The sequence below is a fragment of the Lepisosteus oculatus genome, chromosome 5 (genome assembly GCF_040954835.1).
Source record: "Lepisosteus oculatus isolate fLepOcu1 chromosome 5, fLepOcu1.hap2, whole genome shotgun sequence".
NCBI classification, from domain to species: Eukaryota; Metazoa; Chordata; class Actinopteri; order Semionotiformes; family Lepisosteidae; genus Lepisosteus; species Lepisosteus oculatus.
In genome coordinates this window covers 6197390-6215269 of record NC_090700.1, presented here as the reverse complement: position 1 = coordinate 6215269, position 17880 = coordinate 6197390, and the positions used below count along the sequence as shown (strand labels likewise).

General features: G+C 42.5%; 1 protein-coding gene across 2 annotated transcripts; it reads right to left on the bottom strand.

Moving 5' to 3' along the window:
* Positions 1-4233: 4233 nt before the first annotated feature.
* On the bottom strand, positions 4234-17880 carry mogat2 (monoacylglycerol O-acyltransferase 2). 2 transcript variants are annotated; one of them, XM_006627769.3, is made up of 6 exons: positions 17664-17880; positions 15882-16060; positions 6995-7199; positions 6605-6779; positions 6189-6388; positions 4234-4929 (listed from the first exon to the last, which is right to left on the bottom strand). In XM_006627769.3, the coding sequence occupies exons 1-6, from the start codon at positions 17755-17757 to the stop codon at positions 4775-4777; spliced, it is 1008 nt and encodes a 335-aa protein (XP_006627832.2). In that variant the 5' UTR covers positions 17758-17880; the 3' UTR covers positions 4234-4774. The 2 variants fall into 2 exon arrangements, with proteins under 2 accessions (XP_006627832.2, XP_015197287.2); XM_015341801.2 differs by having other exon boundaries at positions 15882-16055; positions 17664-17754.

Here is a 17880-nt window from a genome sequence, read left to right as displayed (position 1 = left end):
CGCTTGCAGAACAGGTGAAGGCAATGTAGCTTGAATACTGATTATTGCAGTGAAGCTGCATATACAACAAACAGAGTTCGGCAGTTTTTACATATTTTATACTGCCGGTTAGGTTTTCGTTTCAGATTCCGGTTTGTTTATTTGGTTGTTTTTTTATTTATTTCCAAATCAGTAATCGTTAAGATAATGCAAAAAATAAAGGCTTTCATTCCTGCTTTATTGAAGTATTCGCGCGATTTTCTTATACCTTTCTGTTGTTAAGAGAGTTGTAGCTTTCGGTTTCTTAATATTTATAGGTACATTCGATTCAAGCACAGTGGCAGATCTGAAAACATCTCCATTAAATAAGCAGCGCATTTCGTTTTAGTGTCACGATTGAAGAATATCGTTGCTTGACAGAGAATATCCCACAGTGACCTCTGGTTTCTTAGCCGGCATTAATAAAGACAGTTGTGTAAATGTGGCCTTTTCTGGCTAGTTTCAAGTCTGTGGATTTAAACGGTATGTACAGTACACAGCATCTGTGGCTTTTACTTAGTACTAGTAAAGGCTTTTAGACAATCAGGTGAAACAGAGAGAATACCGTGGGTCTGAGTGCTTGTATTATTTTCTAAAAGGCCTGGATGAGATGGCTAGAAAGTTACTTGCCTTCAAATCGCGATCTTGTTGCACAGGTCAATAAGAATGGCGTACGGTACGATTTCTCTGAAGTTTGATTTTGCATCCAAGCTGTCCCCCTAAGCCCCCCTGAATGCATTGAAAGGACTGTAGTGGCTAAGCACGGTGTTCTGCACGCCATCAGCCGCCTCAACAGCTGTCCTGCAGAAGGGAGTAGGAAAGAGGGGCACCAAAATGACAATAATCTAGTGACAATGCCAAATGAACTTCTTAGATCTGTGATACTGCAGGCCTCGCAACGAGGAAAAAAAAAAGATGTAGAAAATCGGTATAATGCAGATATTGATGTAGGGTGTGAGTGCGTCTGCCTCTCTCTGGGTGTCCTGTGATGGACTGGCGTTCTGCCCAGGGCGTACCCTGCCTTGTGCCCATTGCTTGAAAGAATAGACTCTGGCTCCCCCACATCCCTGACTTGGATAAGGGGGCTGGAGATGGATGGAGGGTTATTTTATGTTTCGGTACAGTGGCATTGCTTTTTGACCTGCTTTAATTTATTGGTTCCATCTTCATTTATTTTTCTGTTCGCTTACAGTATCACCTTTTTCTTAACTTCATGTCAGGTTAATCGCACAGGGAGGCACGTGAGTGCTGTAAGTAAGCAACTATCATTTGTTCAATCAATCGAACAAGCAATCAATCAGCACAGACCTCGTCTGCTTTCACTCCTTCCAGTCCCCTAAGAGCCACGCTCCTCTCTCTTGTGCACAGCGGGTGCCAGCCAGCCAGTAGGGGGTGGCTCTGCTCGTGCCAGCCGTCCAGTCCACAGTCACTCAAGGTCCCCGGACGGCCATCGCCAAGTCTGAACGGCATGGCAGCCTTCCCCTGCCCCTTGCATTCCGTTCATCTGGCACTGAACCGAGTCACGGAGGACACTCGAGCATGCAAAGGCCACCCAGTGACCTGACATGACCATCCTGCGACTCTAGTGGAGGTAGCGCTCATCTATTAGTGCACTGACATCAGAAGAGCTTCTGCACAAGCCTTTGTATCAGAACATGCTAACCGTGTAAAAGGTGTGGTTGTCTGCATGAACGGCACCATTTGGTGAACAGCCAGACAGACACCGATGAAGAAATGGCAGCTGACTAAACAGTATTGATGAAATCGTTTCGGGAGGCATGCAGAATCATTGACACACAACTTGGCAGCCAGGCATGCCTACTTTCGCATTCTTGTCTACAGAAATTAAGAAATCATCTCGTTTTATCATTTTGCAACTCGCTGCTGACCTTTCCCTGGATTAATATGTCCCAAAAAAAATACATGGGCTGACCTTTACCAATTGTATGATCTATCTAAAATGTAGGACCTAATATAGGCTACAGAAATAGATGGAAATTACTACTTTGTAAACTAACCGTTCAGTCCAAAATATAACTTTGTAATAAACCGTGTACTTTTTGAGGTATTTTGGGAAAAAATAATTTGGTGTCTGTTAGAATTAGTCGACACATTGTATTTGAAAGGTTGAATTCAAAATGACCAATGCTGCACTTGAAGATGGACCACAGGCTGTTTTGAGAGTTGTACTGGAAGCATACAGTAGGGGAAGGAGTAGGATTTGCATCAGGTTAGGGTCAAATCTGTATTTTCATACCTATTTCTCTTCACAGTGCTTGCATACGATCCTTGTAACTTGATTTTTTCCATCCATTGGCAACTGTATTTGTCAAATTTGATAAAATATTCTAAAATGTGATCCACTCACACAATTTTCCCATTTTATATTTTAATGCTTGGTACAGTTAACGTAATGTTTTATTTTTTAACTCAATCAGCATTTATCTTTTGCTCTACCATACGTAATTTGTTTCCTGTATTTCATGTAAAATTATACTTCAGGTTGCCTCGGATAACCTGAGTAATATATGCCTTTTAAAGGATATCGGCTTTTATACAGCTGGCATTCAGCTCACTTAAAAGGACACATCAATGAACAGCAATAGAGTCCTTGTCTATTTAAATATGACTAAAAAGAAACTGTACATTGTCCTAGGATATGTAATCTGAATTTGTTTTAGGAACCTTTAAAAGTAATACCCCATGGAAGTAGGAAGTGCAGGACACGGGTCTTTATTTTAACATGCAAAAACTCATTCTAAGTATATACATAGAACAGCTTTTGTCAATATTACAGGGAAACTATTACTATTCTAATTGGGCACAAAGTACACATTGACGTGCGATGTGGAAGAGGGCATCCCTTCCTGGGTCTCAGGTACTGCTAGGCTAACAAACACGTCATCGAGCAGTGAAAGAATTTTGTTTTGGTTACAGAATTACTTTATTTAATTCCTGAATGAACTGAGACCCCAAATCTAGGGGACTCGTCCTGAGTCCAAGTCATTTCTCACAACTTAAAGCTGCTGTTTTCCCCCAAAACTGCTAGCTTAGCACTTTCAAGAACATACGAAAGGTTACAAACAAAAGGAGGGCATGGGCCCATCTTTCTTGAGCCACATTGTGCGGTAAAGATTTGTGGCTTTTTGTTGACCTGTTCCTAGGCAAACTGATTTATGTGAAGTAAATAATTAATTATGTGAAATATTGTTTCAAAATGTGTGTTTTCACATTGGCAATCCTAAAGATCCTAAAGATATTGTCATTTGTATATTGATGTACAGTGTTTGTTTCCTGCTTAAACTTATTATACAGTGCTTTGAGATCATATTTTGATCATATGCCACTTCACATAGCACATCAAAATCATATACAGTAGTCATTTTGTGCAACTCACTATACACAATTCAGTGGTGTTGCCGTAGAGATAGTTAAATATCAACGTGCTTGAGAGTTTACTCTCAGGGACCACGCAAGGACAAAACGTTAGCATTCATTCCAAATGTTTTATGTGACCGTGCTCTGTTGAAATATCACCTGGACATCTGTCTTTAAATGTCTGGAATATTGCAACAGACAGTTGCAGACAGAGACACTCTGCAGTTTTGAAATAACTGATCTCTGCCATAAATCAGACATTATTATAAAACTGTAAAGGGCAGCCAAATTGCCTTTTTGTATGGAAGGACTCCAGTCCAGGCAAGAGCGTTGGTTCTGCTGCAGTAGCAGCACAACGATATCTGAGCTGCCGTGAAGAGACACTGAAGCTGTGGCAAAGGCAGCTGCCCAGTCAGGCTGCTCCTTGGCAAACCGACTGTGGGGGAGAGTCTGTGCTGGGCGCTTTTGTTTGTTAAATAGATGCAGTTTTAAAAGTTGTCCTGTCCCACACTGACCTTCCAGTGATTTTCTCAAGTAACCTCCCTGTCCCTCTGCACCCTCTGTGGCTTCTTCTCGGCTTTCTAGAGGTTAGTGGTAATGTCATGGGTTTGAATAAAAAGACCTGCTGCCCATTGCAGTTTGTGTTTGTGCTGGACCCCCGAGACAGGAATACTTGGAATGAGCATGGTGTTCAGAGAGCTAACATTCAGAATAAATGTACAAATTTGGCCTGGGAGCACTACAGAAGTATTTCAGCTGCCATTTGTGTATAGTATTCGCGATCACCGTCACCTTGACTTGGATAAGGGGCATGTACACTATCAACACAACATTACGTCATGTGTAAATTGTAACTTTATTCATTTAATCAAGAGCTACAAACTATAATTCCCAGTTCTGTGCCTGAAATTGATAAAAACCTTATCCAACATTTTGTTACACAGACACCAATTCTGGCTAAACTAAGCAAAGGTAGCGCATAAACAATGGCTAAAGCACGCTGGTCCCGTGCCAGGCGCCAAGGTCAAAATAAATGCTTCTCCTGTTTGCCTCATTTGCAGTCATTCATTAGGTTAGAGGCACTCGTGAACTTGGTTGAACCGCTGAGTTTGGATTTACACCTCAGTGTTATTACAAGTGCTTAATGTCAGGGCAAAGAAACTCAAATGTCTGGGCAACTGCAAACAACGACGTTATTAACTTAACCGTCTGTTTCATTCAACTCCAGAAAAAAAAAGTTACATACAAAAATACATTTCTAGTTAAGCCTCCAGGGAGTGACACAGACTTGCAAGATTTACAAGAAAACCCCTTTGCATGTGATTGGGGATGATGCAACGTCTGCTCTTTTGAAGAAAGGATTCCAGTGAGAAAGGGTTCATATGAAGCTCAGGTGCTTGTCCTCTGGCACGCCGTATTTGCCCTTGTGCTCCTCGAACAGCTTGCACAGCTCCTCGATGTACAGCTCATGAAGTGCGTCCACTTCCTCCTCGGTTGGCTTTTCGTTTCTCTCTACTTTGATCGGCTTCCCGACTGCAGGTGGAAACAAGAAAGCAGTGCAGGGGTGTTAGCCCTGTCCGTGAGCCAGATGACATTCTACTTGGACATTAGTACGCAGTTGCTTTAAAGCCCCGATATACAGTACCAGATCATGGGCCCACAATCGTGTTAAGTGGCTGTAATACTTTCCTGTCCACAGCTTGCAGCACACATGCTACTTGTTAGTAAAGAACTCGGTGCCTATATTTGAGCACATTGCTCTTCTGTTTCTCACACAATGATACCTGTTGCTCACACATCAAAATGCACCATGTTTAGGTCACTAATGCGACTCCAGGACATAGTAAATAAAATGCTTGTGCTTTATGTAGATTTATGTAGTAATCTTTTTCACTCAGCATCTTCAGTTAAATCACAAAGTGCTTGCCTGGTTAGAGCTTTAGACTTTCAGCACTTCAATGTTTAAGTTCAATGCCTTAGCTACTGGCTTCACACTGTAATTATTTAAACAATTGTTCAGATGTCTGAGGATGAGAAACATTTTATTACATCAAGGCCCTGGGATTCAGTAATCTATAATCTAGGTCATTTTTAGAATGATAAGGAAAGCAAGTAAACATGATTTGTGCTCTCTGCTGTCCACAAATGAAACAGTATTTAAAAAGAGGGTCAGCATTACTGCATTTCTCCCTGTGCTACAATACTTGCGTGGTATCCAAAAACCAGAAGGAGGAAACCTTGAGCCTGAAGGAGGAATTCTGAAAATGTCCTTTTTGCTTAGATGAAGGTCATAATGATATCAGAATAAAATACTGTATATTGCTGAAGAGCCAGCATTATACACAGGCATGTCAGTACACACAACCTGACTAATTTAAGGTAATGCAGGCAAACGAGCCATGATTCCATTTTTGTTCATTTAACAGAATGCATGAGCAGAGACACAGCAGTGGATTCGATTTTAATGTATTGAGTCTGCGACACCAAGGCCTGCAACCCCAGCCCTTGTTTCTTACTCCTTGAGGCTGCCCTGGGAAAATAAAGATGTCAGAAAAGTGGAGAAAGTGACCTCCTTGCCCACCTGCTTTCCAAGAACAATTTGTGTTCTCCAACTGCTCTAACTGAATTGAGGAACGCATCGTTTCCTCAGTGGCAAAAGAAGCAAACCACACGTCTCCGAAATGAAATTCCCGGTAGGCGTGGGGAATTGAAGTCACGCCGGCGCTAGGAGCCTAGGTCTGTCAGCCCGCCCTGTTCACCCAGCCAAGGCCCCGACCTTTGACCCGGCTTACCCACGGTGAAGATGGGCTTCCTGTAAGGGATGAGTCCGAAGCTGTACTGGAAGACGCCCCGCGCGTGGAAGAGCGGCAGCGAGACGCCCATCATCTTCTGCAGGCGCTCCTGGAGCCAGCGCAGCCAGGTGCCCCGGGGGTTGTCCAGCTGGTCGAACACCTCGTTCTCCCCGAAGGAGAACACGGGGACGAGCTGGGCCCTGGAGAGCACCGGGACAGACGGCACCGTCACTGCCCAGCTCTCGTTCTCAGAGCCCCCCCCCCCGATTAGGATACCGAGCGGTCGCGCGGATCTGTCATCTTGAACCCTTGCGCGTCTGAGCTCTGAGGCACGTCCAGTTCTAGAGTTTTGAGTCTCCAGTAGCACGTTGCCCCAGTGCTTCCTGTGGAGCGGTCACACCCGCCCATGCTCTTACCCGTGCTCAATCGCCAACTTGACAAACCCCTTCCTGTTGGCCAGCAGCAGGGTGAAGGCTCCCGGCCGGGCGTCCAGGGCTTCGGGCGCCCCTCCCACTGCGATGACCACCACATTCCCGCCCTCCGGGCGCCGCAGCAGGTAGCTGGCGCTCTCTTTGTCCGAGGGGATCAGTCCTGGAAAGCACAGTTCCAACGTGTCCTCTTTTTAATTCCTTCAATTCCGCATTGATTTGTTTTTACAGGAAGTTCTTTGCTGCTAAAAGGCCCGTGAGGTGAAATGGACCCTTCCCGCCCCCCTGTGATCATTAACCAGCCCTGAGAAATGCCCCCTGTCTCTGCCCAGCACACGCAGCTCGCCCTGTCTCAGAGGCAGGCCGGCTTCTCCTCACCTCCAGACAGGATGTAGTCCCGGAAGAAAGGCACCCTGAACCACAGCGGCAGCATGAGCAGGAAGGGCGTCATTCCGGGGAAGAGCTGCAGGAATCCGGTGGACAGGGTGCAGAAGTTCACGAAGGCCCCAGCCACCAGCACCCCATGAGGATGAAACCCAAACACGTAGTTCAGTCTCGGGTCCAGGTCGGCCGTCTTCACCAGCTGGGGGCCAGAAACAGGGAACGACGGGGAATTAAAAGATGGAAACGTGCCGGCCACCGAAATCACAATCGCAATGAACCAGCCGGAGGTGCAGAGTGGGTTTCGGCATGTTACCCATGTCACTAACTCTGGCGTTGCTCAAACTAAGAGTTGGTCAACCTCTGACACACAGCATAGAAACATGAGCGGCCAGAGCACCAGAGAAACAGCAGGCCAAGCAGAAATTGTGTTACAAGTTCAGAATGAAATAAGGATATGTCCTGAGCTCCCCATTTAATATACAGTAATATCAACACTTGGTCTTGCACAGGCATACAGTACGTTAATATCACAACCGATATTCCCATTAAAGATGGGGAGAAGTCTGCTTTCGAAAAGCTAGCTTTTGAAAAACTCAACATATGGCAAATAAAAGTTTTTTTTTTGCGTCTCCCGAGACGTATTCGATTCAAATTTAGTTTGTGCTTTTTAAAAATCTTATTTTTTTAATTCTTTTTTTGTACTGGGGCACATTGCTTTCCACCTTGTTTTTTTTACTTTCCTGGAGACCCAGCGAGAGATAAACATCAGAACATCAGGCTTGGGTAATCCCACAGTTGAGTGAGGATCGGTCAAGGCAAGGGCATCACCCAAGTGCTCTCCATGTGAGCTCCATGAGTGCCAATGTATTGTAGGATCCTTGTCCAAACAAAATGCACGTGCTTGTTTGTATTCAGAGTGCTGGAGATTAGAAGGAGTCCAAGGTCAGAGATCTCTGAGATCAATACCCCCCCCCCAGCTGAAATTATCACAATGTTCAAAGCCAAGACAATATTAGGGCCTGATAACATTGAAGCAGACAAAAAGAAGAACACTATGTTTCCATATAAAACAAAAACCTGACTAATTAGCCAAGCATTACATTCATCAATGGTAACTTTAAAGTTACCATTTTAAGTAACTATCTGGGTTTTTTTATTGCATCATTATCTTGTAATAGAGGCTCTCAGTCCTGGTCACGGACGACCTGTATGCTGGTTTTTGTCCTAACTGGGCCCTTAAACACTAGTGTTAACCGGGACCTGTATCTGATTTGCTTGCTGGTTTAGACTTTTTTTGCACTCATCACCTGGTTTCAAAAATACCCCATATAAAGTACATTATTTCCAATACCTTTATCAGGCAAAACTTCATACAGTCTCTCCCCACCTTGCTATTTATGAATCCTTATCACTGTCTAAACAGCTCTACAACAGGTGATCAATTGATAATGAACAGACACTGGGAATTGATTGAGTATCAGACAACTCCCGCGGTGAGTCAGTGTTTTTCCTTCTGTTTTTCTCTTGCTCTTCTCCTCCTGCCTCACCTGAATGACAACAGTCCTGAGTCTCACTTTTACAGATATAAATTAGCCTATGATAAAGCATTTGGCTGCAGCAAAACCAGAAGATACCCCGGTCCATGACTGAGAACTGCCGTACTGGGGTATTTTTACATTGTGTGCAGGGAAAAACGTCTCAACAAGCAAGCAGATTAATTCCTGGGTGCAATACGCTTTGGTTAGTAAGGCCCCAACAGAAGCAAAAACCAGCAGACACAGGGTTTTCCCAAGATCTGGACTGAGAACCTCTGTCTTTTAAAAACAGCAGCAACAGGAACTTTACGTAAATATTACATAAACATTTCCACGTCAGAACTTACTGTGTGACTCCGAGAATGCGTAGAAGAAAACCACCCCAATCAAATGCATTTTAAAAAACAGAGAAGGTTTGTTATTTCATACTGATCTGGTTTCTTAGGGTTATTTTCTCAGAAAGTGATGAAAGCTCCAACATAGCTTGTTTGTAAAAGTAGCACCCTTTTGAAGTAAAAGTGATGCTTTAAGTACATGTGTAGTTTTATGTGTACGTTTGTTTGAATATGTACTGCCTCAGTGCCAGAACAGTTAACAGAAGATCCCAGAAATGTAACCACCTCCTTCAGTGAAAGATATTAGTTAAATGACTTATTTTGACCTTTCTTTCTTTGAATGACCTTTCAAAGAGGATTTCAAAGTGTCTTACTGTAGGTAAAACTTACAGCCAATGTCTATGTAATGTTATAGCAAAGAAGCCATAAGGATCGGGACACATTATTCTCAGACAGAGACTGAATACTGAGAGTGACGGACGTAATATCTTCATGGGTGAGGCCATTCTCTTTTCGCGTATTATATTTATAAAATAAAAGGTCTACTGGTCAATTAAAAAGCTGATGCTCAATCTTTTAAACATTGGCTATTGGAATGGGTCTACCGATACTAGGCTGCCTGTGTTTGTGAACACTCACCCATTGTTTGAAGCAAAAGGCACTACTTTCATTGCCTGTGCCAACAGCCTCTGTCCCCACAGATTAATCATTGTCTCTTGTTCTTCAGCTCAGGCTCTTTAAGTGTTTACAAACACTGGGCCCCGTTTTCAAAAAACATCCTCACAGCTTGTTTTTCTCAGAGAAACTGGAAGGTGAAGGTGCTGATATGAGGGACAATGACGTGAATGACAAAAATGCACACAACCGATTAATTCACCTATACGTTCCACGAGCAACACAGTTTTTTTAAATGTGTAAAAGGAAACTCCATTAGATCTGGGGCTTTTTCAAATAGAAATGTAATAATATGTATTGGCTTGCGGGAGATAGTCTTATCTACTTGAATACAGAAGCAGATATCCATTGCCATCTGGTCACTTGATGGCAGCTAAATTGTATTTTCTTCATCATTCTCAAAACAGTGTTTTTGAGCCCAAAAATTTAGACACTAGCTATATTTTCCTTCATGGAAAGACATATTATTGCAAATCTGAATGCTAAACTCAGAACAAAAAGCCTATGAGCGCATAATTCAAGGTGAGAGATTTGAATGTCTCATCAATTTTGCATCTTTGAAAGTCTAAGAGATTTCGCGTTTTGCATGGTTATAATGTCTACAGGAAGATATACATTACTGAGGAAATGTGCAGGGAATCCTTTTAAAGGTTAATTGACGGAAATTCTTTTAAAATCAGCATTAGACAGTAGGGCAGGAGTCTTCTTTGACACATGAAGGCCATTTATCATATCTAGAATCCCCACACGATGGATTTATAACAGAAAGCAGTGATGTGACAGAGTGAATACAAACCAGCCTTTTTGAAAAACAAAGGGATTTTGTTCAGAGACAGTCACAGATTTAATGAACCTCTCCCAAATCGATGTTGAATTTCCAGGATACGCATTTGACTTGTGAAATTTGCTGTTTAACACATTCCATGATGACGCATGAAGTCATATGTTGGCTCAGACCACCCCATCCCCTGTGCCTCTTTTAAAGCTCTGCATACATGCTCTGCACCTTTAAAGGGTATCTCTGTCACCAGAGTAGTCTGAAATATCTCATTCTTACTCTCCATCAGGATCTCGTCTCCCTTCATTCACTTCTTAGGTTTTCATTGCCCTACAGAAGGGGTCTGCATTTCTGCTCCAAGAAAGCCCCAGGCCACCAGCTCCTAAAAACCTAACTGCATTATTCACTACTTAATTTTAATACCACTTCATTTTTTTTAGCCTGGGAACAACATATGTTTCCACTGTGCCTACAGTATGTATTCAAAATCAGGTGAAACCAAACTCAAACACCCAGATGTAGTTTTTGATATGACCGGACAGACATATACAGCACAGTATTTACACGAACAAATCCGCAACTATAGAGACGAACAGAGGACATCTTCTCCTCCAGCCCTTATTGCAGCAGCGTAGCAAATCCGAGCTTCAGTGAGCAACTCTGGGTTACAAACCAAGAGTCAAACGCACACTGCATGGAGTTTCCAAGGTAGCAGGCTTATCTGAGCAAAGCTGTAGACGGGCTTGAAAGATGAGCCAAGGATATGCAGACCAGGGCTCCTGCTGCACACTCCAGTGCAAGAAGACAGACACCCAAACCCTCCTCTCTGCTTGGAGTCTAAACCAGTGAATTAGGCAAGATACAGTACCCTTCGGCACCCTTCAAACTGTGCCCGAGTAACAAGCAAGAATCTCGTGACGTATGAATTCAAGCCACTGTGCTCAGTGCAGTGACGTGACAAGTAAGACAGATGTACAGTATTTGTAGTATTTGGTGTATTTCTATCCAGGTCAGATTGATTGGGTGGCACATGCTGTAGAATGAAGTGCTCCTTTTTATAATAAAACTTAATGAATGATGGTTTTTCATTTTCTGTTTGGACTTGATCAAATTCTTTCTGAAATAATGTTTTTAGGTATTATAAAATAATTAGAAGTTACATTTTCACACGCTTGTCATTTGAAGTGTTTATTGTATCTAAAGAGTGAAGGGGACGCTTGTGTTTATCTGTGTTTACTGTATATCTTTGTGGTTTTTTTTTCTGATCTAGGTTGAAGTGCCAAGACTTTATCCTTATTGTTATAAGAAGTTATTATTGTCGGTAAATGAATTTGGTATGAGTGTTGCTCTGGTCTTCTTTCTTTGAGCATTTAAGTGGCTTCAATAAAACAACCACTGATTAAAACAGTTGATTTTAAGGTGGTTGATTTTAACAGTTGATTTTTTCCATTTCAAACTTGATGAAGCTTAGGAGTTTTTGTTCCATCTGTAACCCATAAATACCTCTAGTTCAAACTCAATTCCTGGACAGCACAGTGCCTTAGATTTTTTTGTTCCAACCAGGCTTTCAACTACTTAGTTGGTCCAATTAGTGAATTTACTACTTAAATGTAAAAGAACAGTGCAACCTGGCTCTGTGGAGTTATATGAATCTACCCTTAATCATGTAAATGTGTTGAGTAAACTATCATAAAAGAGCTTAAGAAAATTCTGACAAAGTAAATAGTTTGGCTAATTGATTAAATTGACTACTGAAGCTGCAACAAACACCAAACCGACATTGTGTCAGAGCCCCTAGTTCCAATCCTGTTGCAAACAACTGGAGAAAGAATAAAATCCTTGATGTGGGTACTAGGCTTTGAAGATTTGGTGCTGTTTTGCTCTCAGTGCTTGTCCCGCAGAAAACATTAACAGCTATCTGGTATTGAGGTCAAAAAGTTAGACAAGGGTCAGAACAACAGGCATCCAGAGGAAGACAAACACAGACACGCCTTTACTGAAAGTCCACAGGACAGGAGTAAAAGATAACAAAGAATAACAGAGTGTTCAATATTCAACTCCTTGTTCAATTGTAGGCACTATTGTGTGCTCCTTTAATGACTACGTTTTGTACAGTTTGGGAACATTTGTACATTTAGGGCAACTTTTATTTGACCAAAATATAAAAGAGTAAAATAATGTATATTTCATTAATATTTTATATTTTAAAAATAAAACTTCAGTGATAATGTCACACCTGCACTCCCTTGTCATTAACATTAGAAGTCAATAGCTCATCATATACTCTGTCCTGAACAAAACCAATCTACAGTTATTCGTGTTGTTCGAGGTTATTAAAAATCCTATAAAAATTCTTCTCGGGGTTTGTGTAGTACCGTTTACGACCAAAATGTGGCAGCATTGTGTTGTACTGCTTCTGCCAAATATTACTAATATAACCTGCTTCTGAAGGAACTGTCCTGTCTATTCCTCAACACCTGTGGCACATAGAGACAGGAATGTAAATCTGTATTTAATACTTTGTGTAATTACAAAACACCCGATTTCCCATGTTTCGACTGCTCTGTACTTATTTTATTTTTCAACAAGTTATGCCCACTTGTAATAATGAAAGTAATGTTAGTTATATTTTTATGCTTGCCAAAGAAACACAGACACACCTTAACTGAAAGTCCACCGAAAAATAGTGAAAGATGAAAGAGAAAGCACTAATAAACCCTACATCAAATTTTCATTATGCAGTTATAGTTGATTTAAATATTATTTAAAATATTAAATTTCACGTGGTCTTGACTGCAACTACTGTACTTTTTACATTTCAGAAAGCATTTTTATTACGCCTCTTCTTTTAAGTAAGCAATCCTTATTAGTATGTATTAGTATTAGTATTAGTAAATCCATGAACTGTACTTATGTAAGAAAACTGGAATCACACTGATGAGAGCTGCCAGCTGAACTTGAGGACAAAAATGACAGCTTGTCCAGACCAGTGAGGACTCTGATGCACAGATGAGCCCCAAACTAGATTAAACCAGTCAACTGCGGTGACATGCTCTGAGTTTTTTTAGCCTGTAATCTGTCGTGTTTCCATTGCATTTCCATAGCGTCGACTTGGCTACAATATTCAGATTAATTCTAAAATATAGAACTCTAAAGGTTTCTATGGTTACTGGTCTGTCAGCCAGATTTGCTCTCTGTCTCCAGAATTGAGCTTGGAGCTCTCTTCTCTCTTCTTGCTCTGTATCTTTGGTACAGTTGGCTAGCACCTCTGCACGAGCAATTTCTGACTTTATACCATTTGTCAATCAGGATCGATATCCATCCAACTATTATCAGAAAATGGCTTATTCCTGTAAGGGTCATGGCAATAAAAATTATATTTAGGTACTGTATGCTGTATATACTGGACAGTACACGTCTTTACTGGAAGCACAGAGCTTAAGGAGACACCATACCCATCACAGAGTGACGGGATGCTTTAAAGGCTGCAATATCACACCCAGGGAGGCAGCTAGAAAAGCCATGTGAGCATGGGGTGAACATGCACACTCCACACAGAAAGTGCCCAGGCAGGAATTGAACCCAGGACCCTAGAACTGTGTACAGTGGCAGCACTTAGGTGCATGCCACAATGTCACTCAAGCATGCACATAACGTTTGGGAGTAAAATCTCAACATCTAGAACATGTTTTTTTGTTTATTATTATTATTATTATTATTATTATTATTATTGTAGTGAAATTTCTGAAAAACATTTTTTTATAATCACCACAACACAAGCCAGACTGGCACAAGGTAAACCAGTGGCAATTCAGGCCTCAAAAGCCATTAATCAGAACATGTGAGGTACACGAATAGACAAAACACAAACTGCAAATCTAAGATGTGTGCTATAAAGAATACATTACCAAATGTTCTGCAGTGAAAGATTTAAAGAGCTGGCAATAACTCACTCTGCCAGTTATTTTTTTTTTCACCAATGGTCCTGGTGTTTATTTTGCCTGGACTGGACTGGACTGGCACTCACATTACGTTTCCTTTCACGCATTTCACGAGAAAGTTCTGGATACCGTCTATGCTGAACCTCCATTTGGAAATAAAGAACTGAACTAGTCTTCACAGTGTTGTGCACAGAGCAACCAGCAGGATCTCCCTGGGATAGAAATTAATTTACAGGAACAATCAGGCCGCCACAGGCTTGTAAAGACATCCTAGAAACTGAGTATTTCTACAGCCAACAGTACATGACTGCAGCAATTACCCTTCAGCCCCGGTGTGCGCCGGGCCCTGGCAGAGGAACAAGGAGCCAGTCGGTGCCAGAGCAGCTGAGAGAGATCTTCTGGCAGGCTGAGATGTGCCCCTCTCACCGAGAGTCCAAAATGCAAAGATCTCTGATTTCCATCAAGGACGATGTTTACAGGGCAGAGCATGAGATATAGCTTTTATTGTGAAGGCAAGATAAAATGGCTCCATATGGGAATGGAATATACCAGAAATTAAGGTGAAATTCATTTTAAAATCCAAGCCATATATGTATTCCATACCTAAGAATAAACAGCATCGAGAAAGGTAACATTCAATTGCTAAAAAAAAATAGTTTGGAACATGCTGCTTAGCAGAATCTATGCTTCAGGAGAGAGGGGTCACTTACTAGTGCTAATGTGTGGGAAACAATAATTAAGAAAAAATACATTTATTGTTAATAAAAAACAAACTGCCGAGCAGCTAAAATAGTGTTTTGATCTGCAATATTTTCTCAAGGCAGATCTGAAGAATTGCAGAAATGTGTCTGAAGGAGAAATATAGCTGTAATGGGCTGAGATACGGAGGTTAATTGTACACTTACCTTATCTTATCTGTCAAGGGTGCTCTTTATCTCCAACTATTTACAGACCAAAAAAGCTATAAGGCAGTTTTGGATGACAGCAACAGGCTACAGTACCTTCTAGAATGAATTCCCCAATCGCAACAGCCAGACTAATTTGATATTGCACAGACAGAAAGGCAAAGGTGAGAAGGTCAACTGACAACAAGAAATTGACTGAGAAAACTTAAACAGCTGTTAACAACCACAGACAGAGCACGGGTGGTCTGAGTCAGCACGCAAATCGCCCATTAAAAGAAAAGCAACAAACTGCAACTTTCCCTCAAACTAACTCTCCACGTTTCTTTTTGATGCTGCACACTGATATCGGTGATGCTGTTATTGTGGAGAACTTTTTCCACATTTTGCTGTGCCTGCTTTAAATGACCTAGGCCACCCTTTGACTGTTTATGATCTGAATATTTGTGTAAGTGTACAACAAGTAAGAGGCATTTGGGTATTGCAGTCCAACAATGTACACACGCCATTCTGCAGGCTAATGTTCCTACTGGGTGAAAATCTTCCCCTCCTCCTCTCCGAACGTGGCAAGGAGCCTGGATTCAGAGTGCATACACATTTTCTACTGGTGGGACTTTGAAATCCCATAAAAGATTCAATGCTTGCTCTTCGGACTAACGCCTTTCATCCTCCGCAGCCTTCAGCCCAGTGAGCGAATGAGACTCAGGTGTCTTACCTTAACAGGAAAGTAGTCCCGGAGATACTTCCACAGTGGCAGATTGTTCATGAAGGGGAGTCTCCTACCCCCATGAGATGGTGTATCGCGGTCAATAAACCACCAGGTGGCATACAGGACGCTGATCAGCCAGAATCGAGTGAAGATCAGGGCGAAAAACAGCACGAAGCAGCACTGCGCTGAGAAGACAATAACCCAGTTAAGGACTGGTGCACACAGCATCCTCTCTCTGTCAATGAGCTTAGGAACACGGATACGGCATTTATTCCTCAAAGAGAAAACGACATCATAAATGTAAAAGTACATGTTTTCCTGCCTGTTTGTTTTTTGCAGACACAGAACTCAAATAGTGTTTGATGTGCAGAAAGGCTCCACTGGAGAGTAAATGAGGTGCCACTCCATACAGATCAGCCTGAGTCTGCATCACTGACATTCTGATGACACCGCAATACTGCAGGTATGATGGGAATCGTAAGAAATACAGAACGGTTTGGAGCACTTTTTCCTGCTGACAAATGACTGTTCAGACGAGGCCCAAGCAGCACAGACAGGCCTGGCTGTGTTTGGCAGCAGTCTGCCAGCCTGCAGGTGCAGGGCAGGCGTTCCCAGAAGTCTGCAGCCACTTCTTTGATCGTGCTTGATCGACACTCTGGTGCAGCACTGAATCGCATAATACCGATGCACAGTACTGTTATTTCCACCGTGCAATTGTTTTATCATAAGAATGAAAGCTAAAACTGTTTCTGAACCTTAGAAAAAATGAAAATAACACTGCCAACAGGGAGAAACGAGCATGGAGAATATTGTATACTGTTTAGAGTCGCTAGGATGGGATGTCACACCCACCAGTGAAATGTCCATGATGTCGGTGGTGACACAAACATACACACACTCACACCAGGCCCAGTCTTCTCAGAAGGGAATTAACCTACCAGCCTGTCCTTGGACTCCAGGAGGAAACCAGAGCATAAGGAGGAAGCCCACACAACCATGGGAAGAACATACAAACTTCACGCAGATCACACCCTAGACCCCATTGACCCAGATCCATGCACTCTGAGGCAGTGATGTTAACCACTGTCCCACCGTGCTGCCCATCGACTGCACTTCTAGCACTAATTTACTAATTTTTTGTACATTTTTTGTCATGTGCATTTTTTTAATGCACAGTATGCATTTTCTCTTTCGCACAAATCCATTCAGTTTACGGCCCCAGACAGTAGGCATCCAGAGTCTCCTTCCAAGACAAGACGCAGGGCCTGACACTTGCAATGCTGTGTTTGCCTCTTCCACCACTGCCAGTGTCAGATCATTTATTTTGAAATATCGCCAGCACATGAGACTCCATAACACCTCAACCAAACACACTTCAGCTGGCGGGACTCTCTTTACTACCGCTTGTGTGAACAGTATTGCAGGCACCGCTATTTCGTGTACAGATATGTTTCTTATTAAAGATGGGTTTTTCAGGTTCTGCAGTGTTAATGAATGAGTTGGGACGTATTTCTCAGCCTCGTTCCAGCAAAGCTTTGCTGAAAAAACCGAGGTGGAAGGGAGCAGCGCTGCCTTGTAAGAATGGAATTGTAAGAAACCGTCAGGGCAGTAATTCTCGGGACAGCCGTTGTCACATGGATGCATGCAACAGGAAAGGAGCTGCCTAACCCCCCCCCCAAAACAGGAAGCCAACACGCTGACAAAAGCGACGTCTTAACCAGTAGCGCTCTGAATATGGAGTTCAGACGGAGATGTTCAAGGAGGAAGGTGTAAATAAGCAGGACTTACCCAGCGCAAGAAAGGAGAAAACCCACTGCAGCACGGCTGCGGTCTGCAGCCTCCTGGTTCGAGGAATGTTTAAAGGCGCAAATTGAACCTTCATGGTGGTCTGTGGGGAGACGGCACACGACCTCCGGACACGCAGGCGGCAGCCGAAGAACGGCGCTTGAATTCATTCACTTCCTCTGCTTGCAGGCTTATTTTGCAATTCCTCAATGTAAGGTTC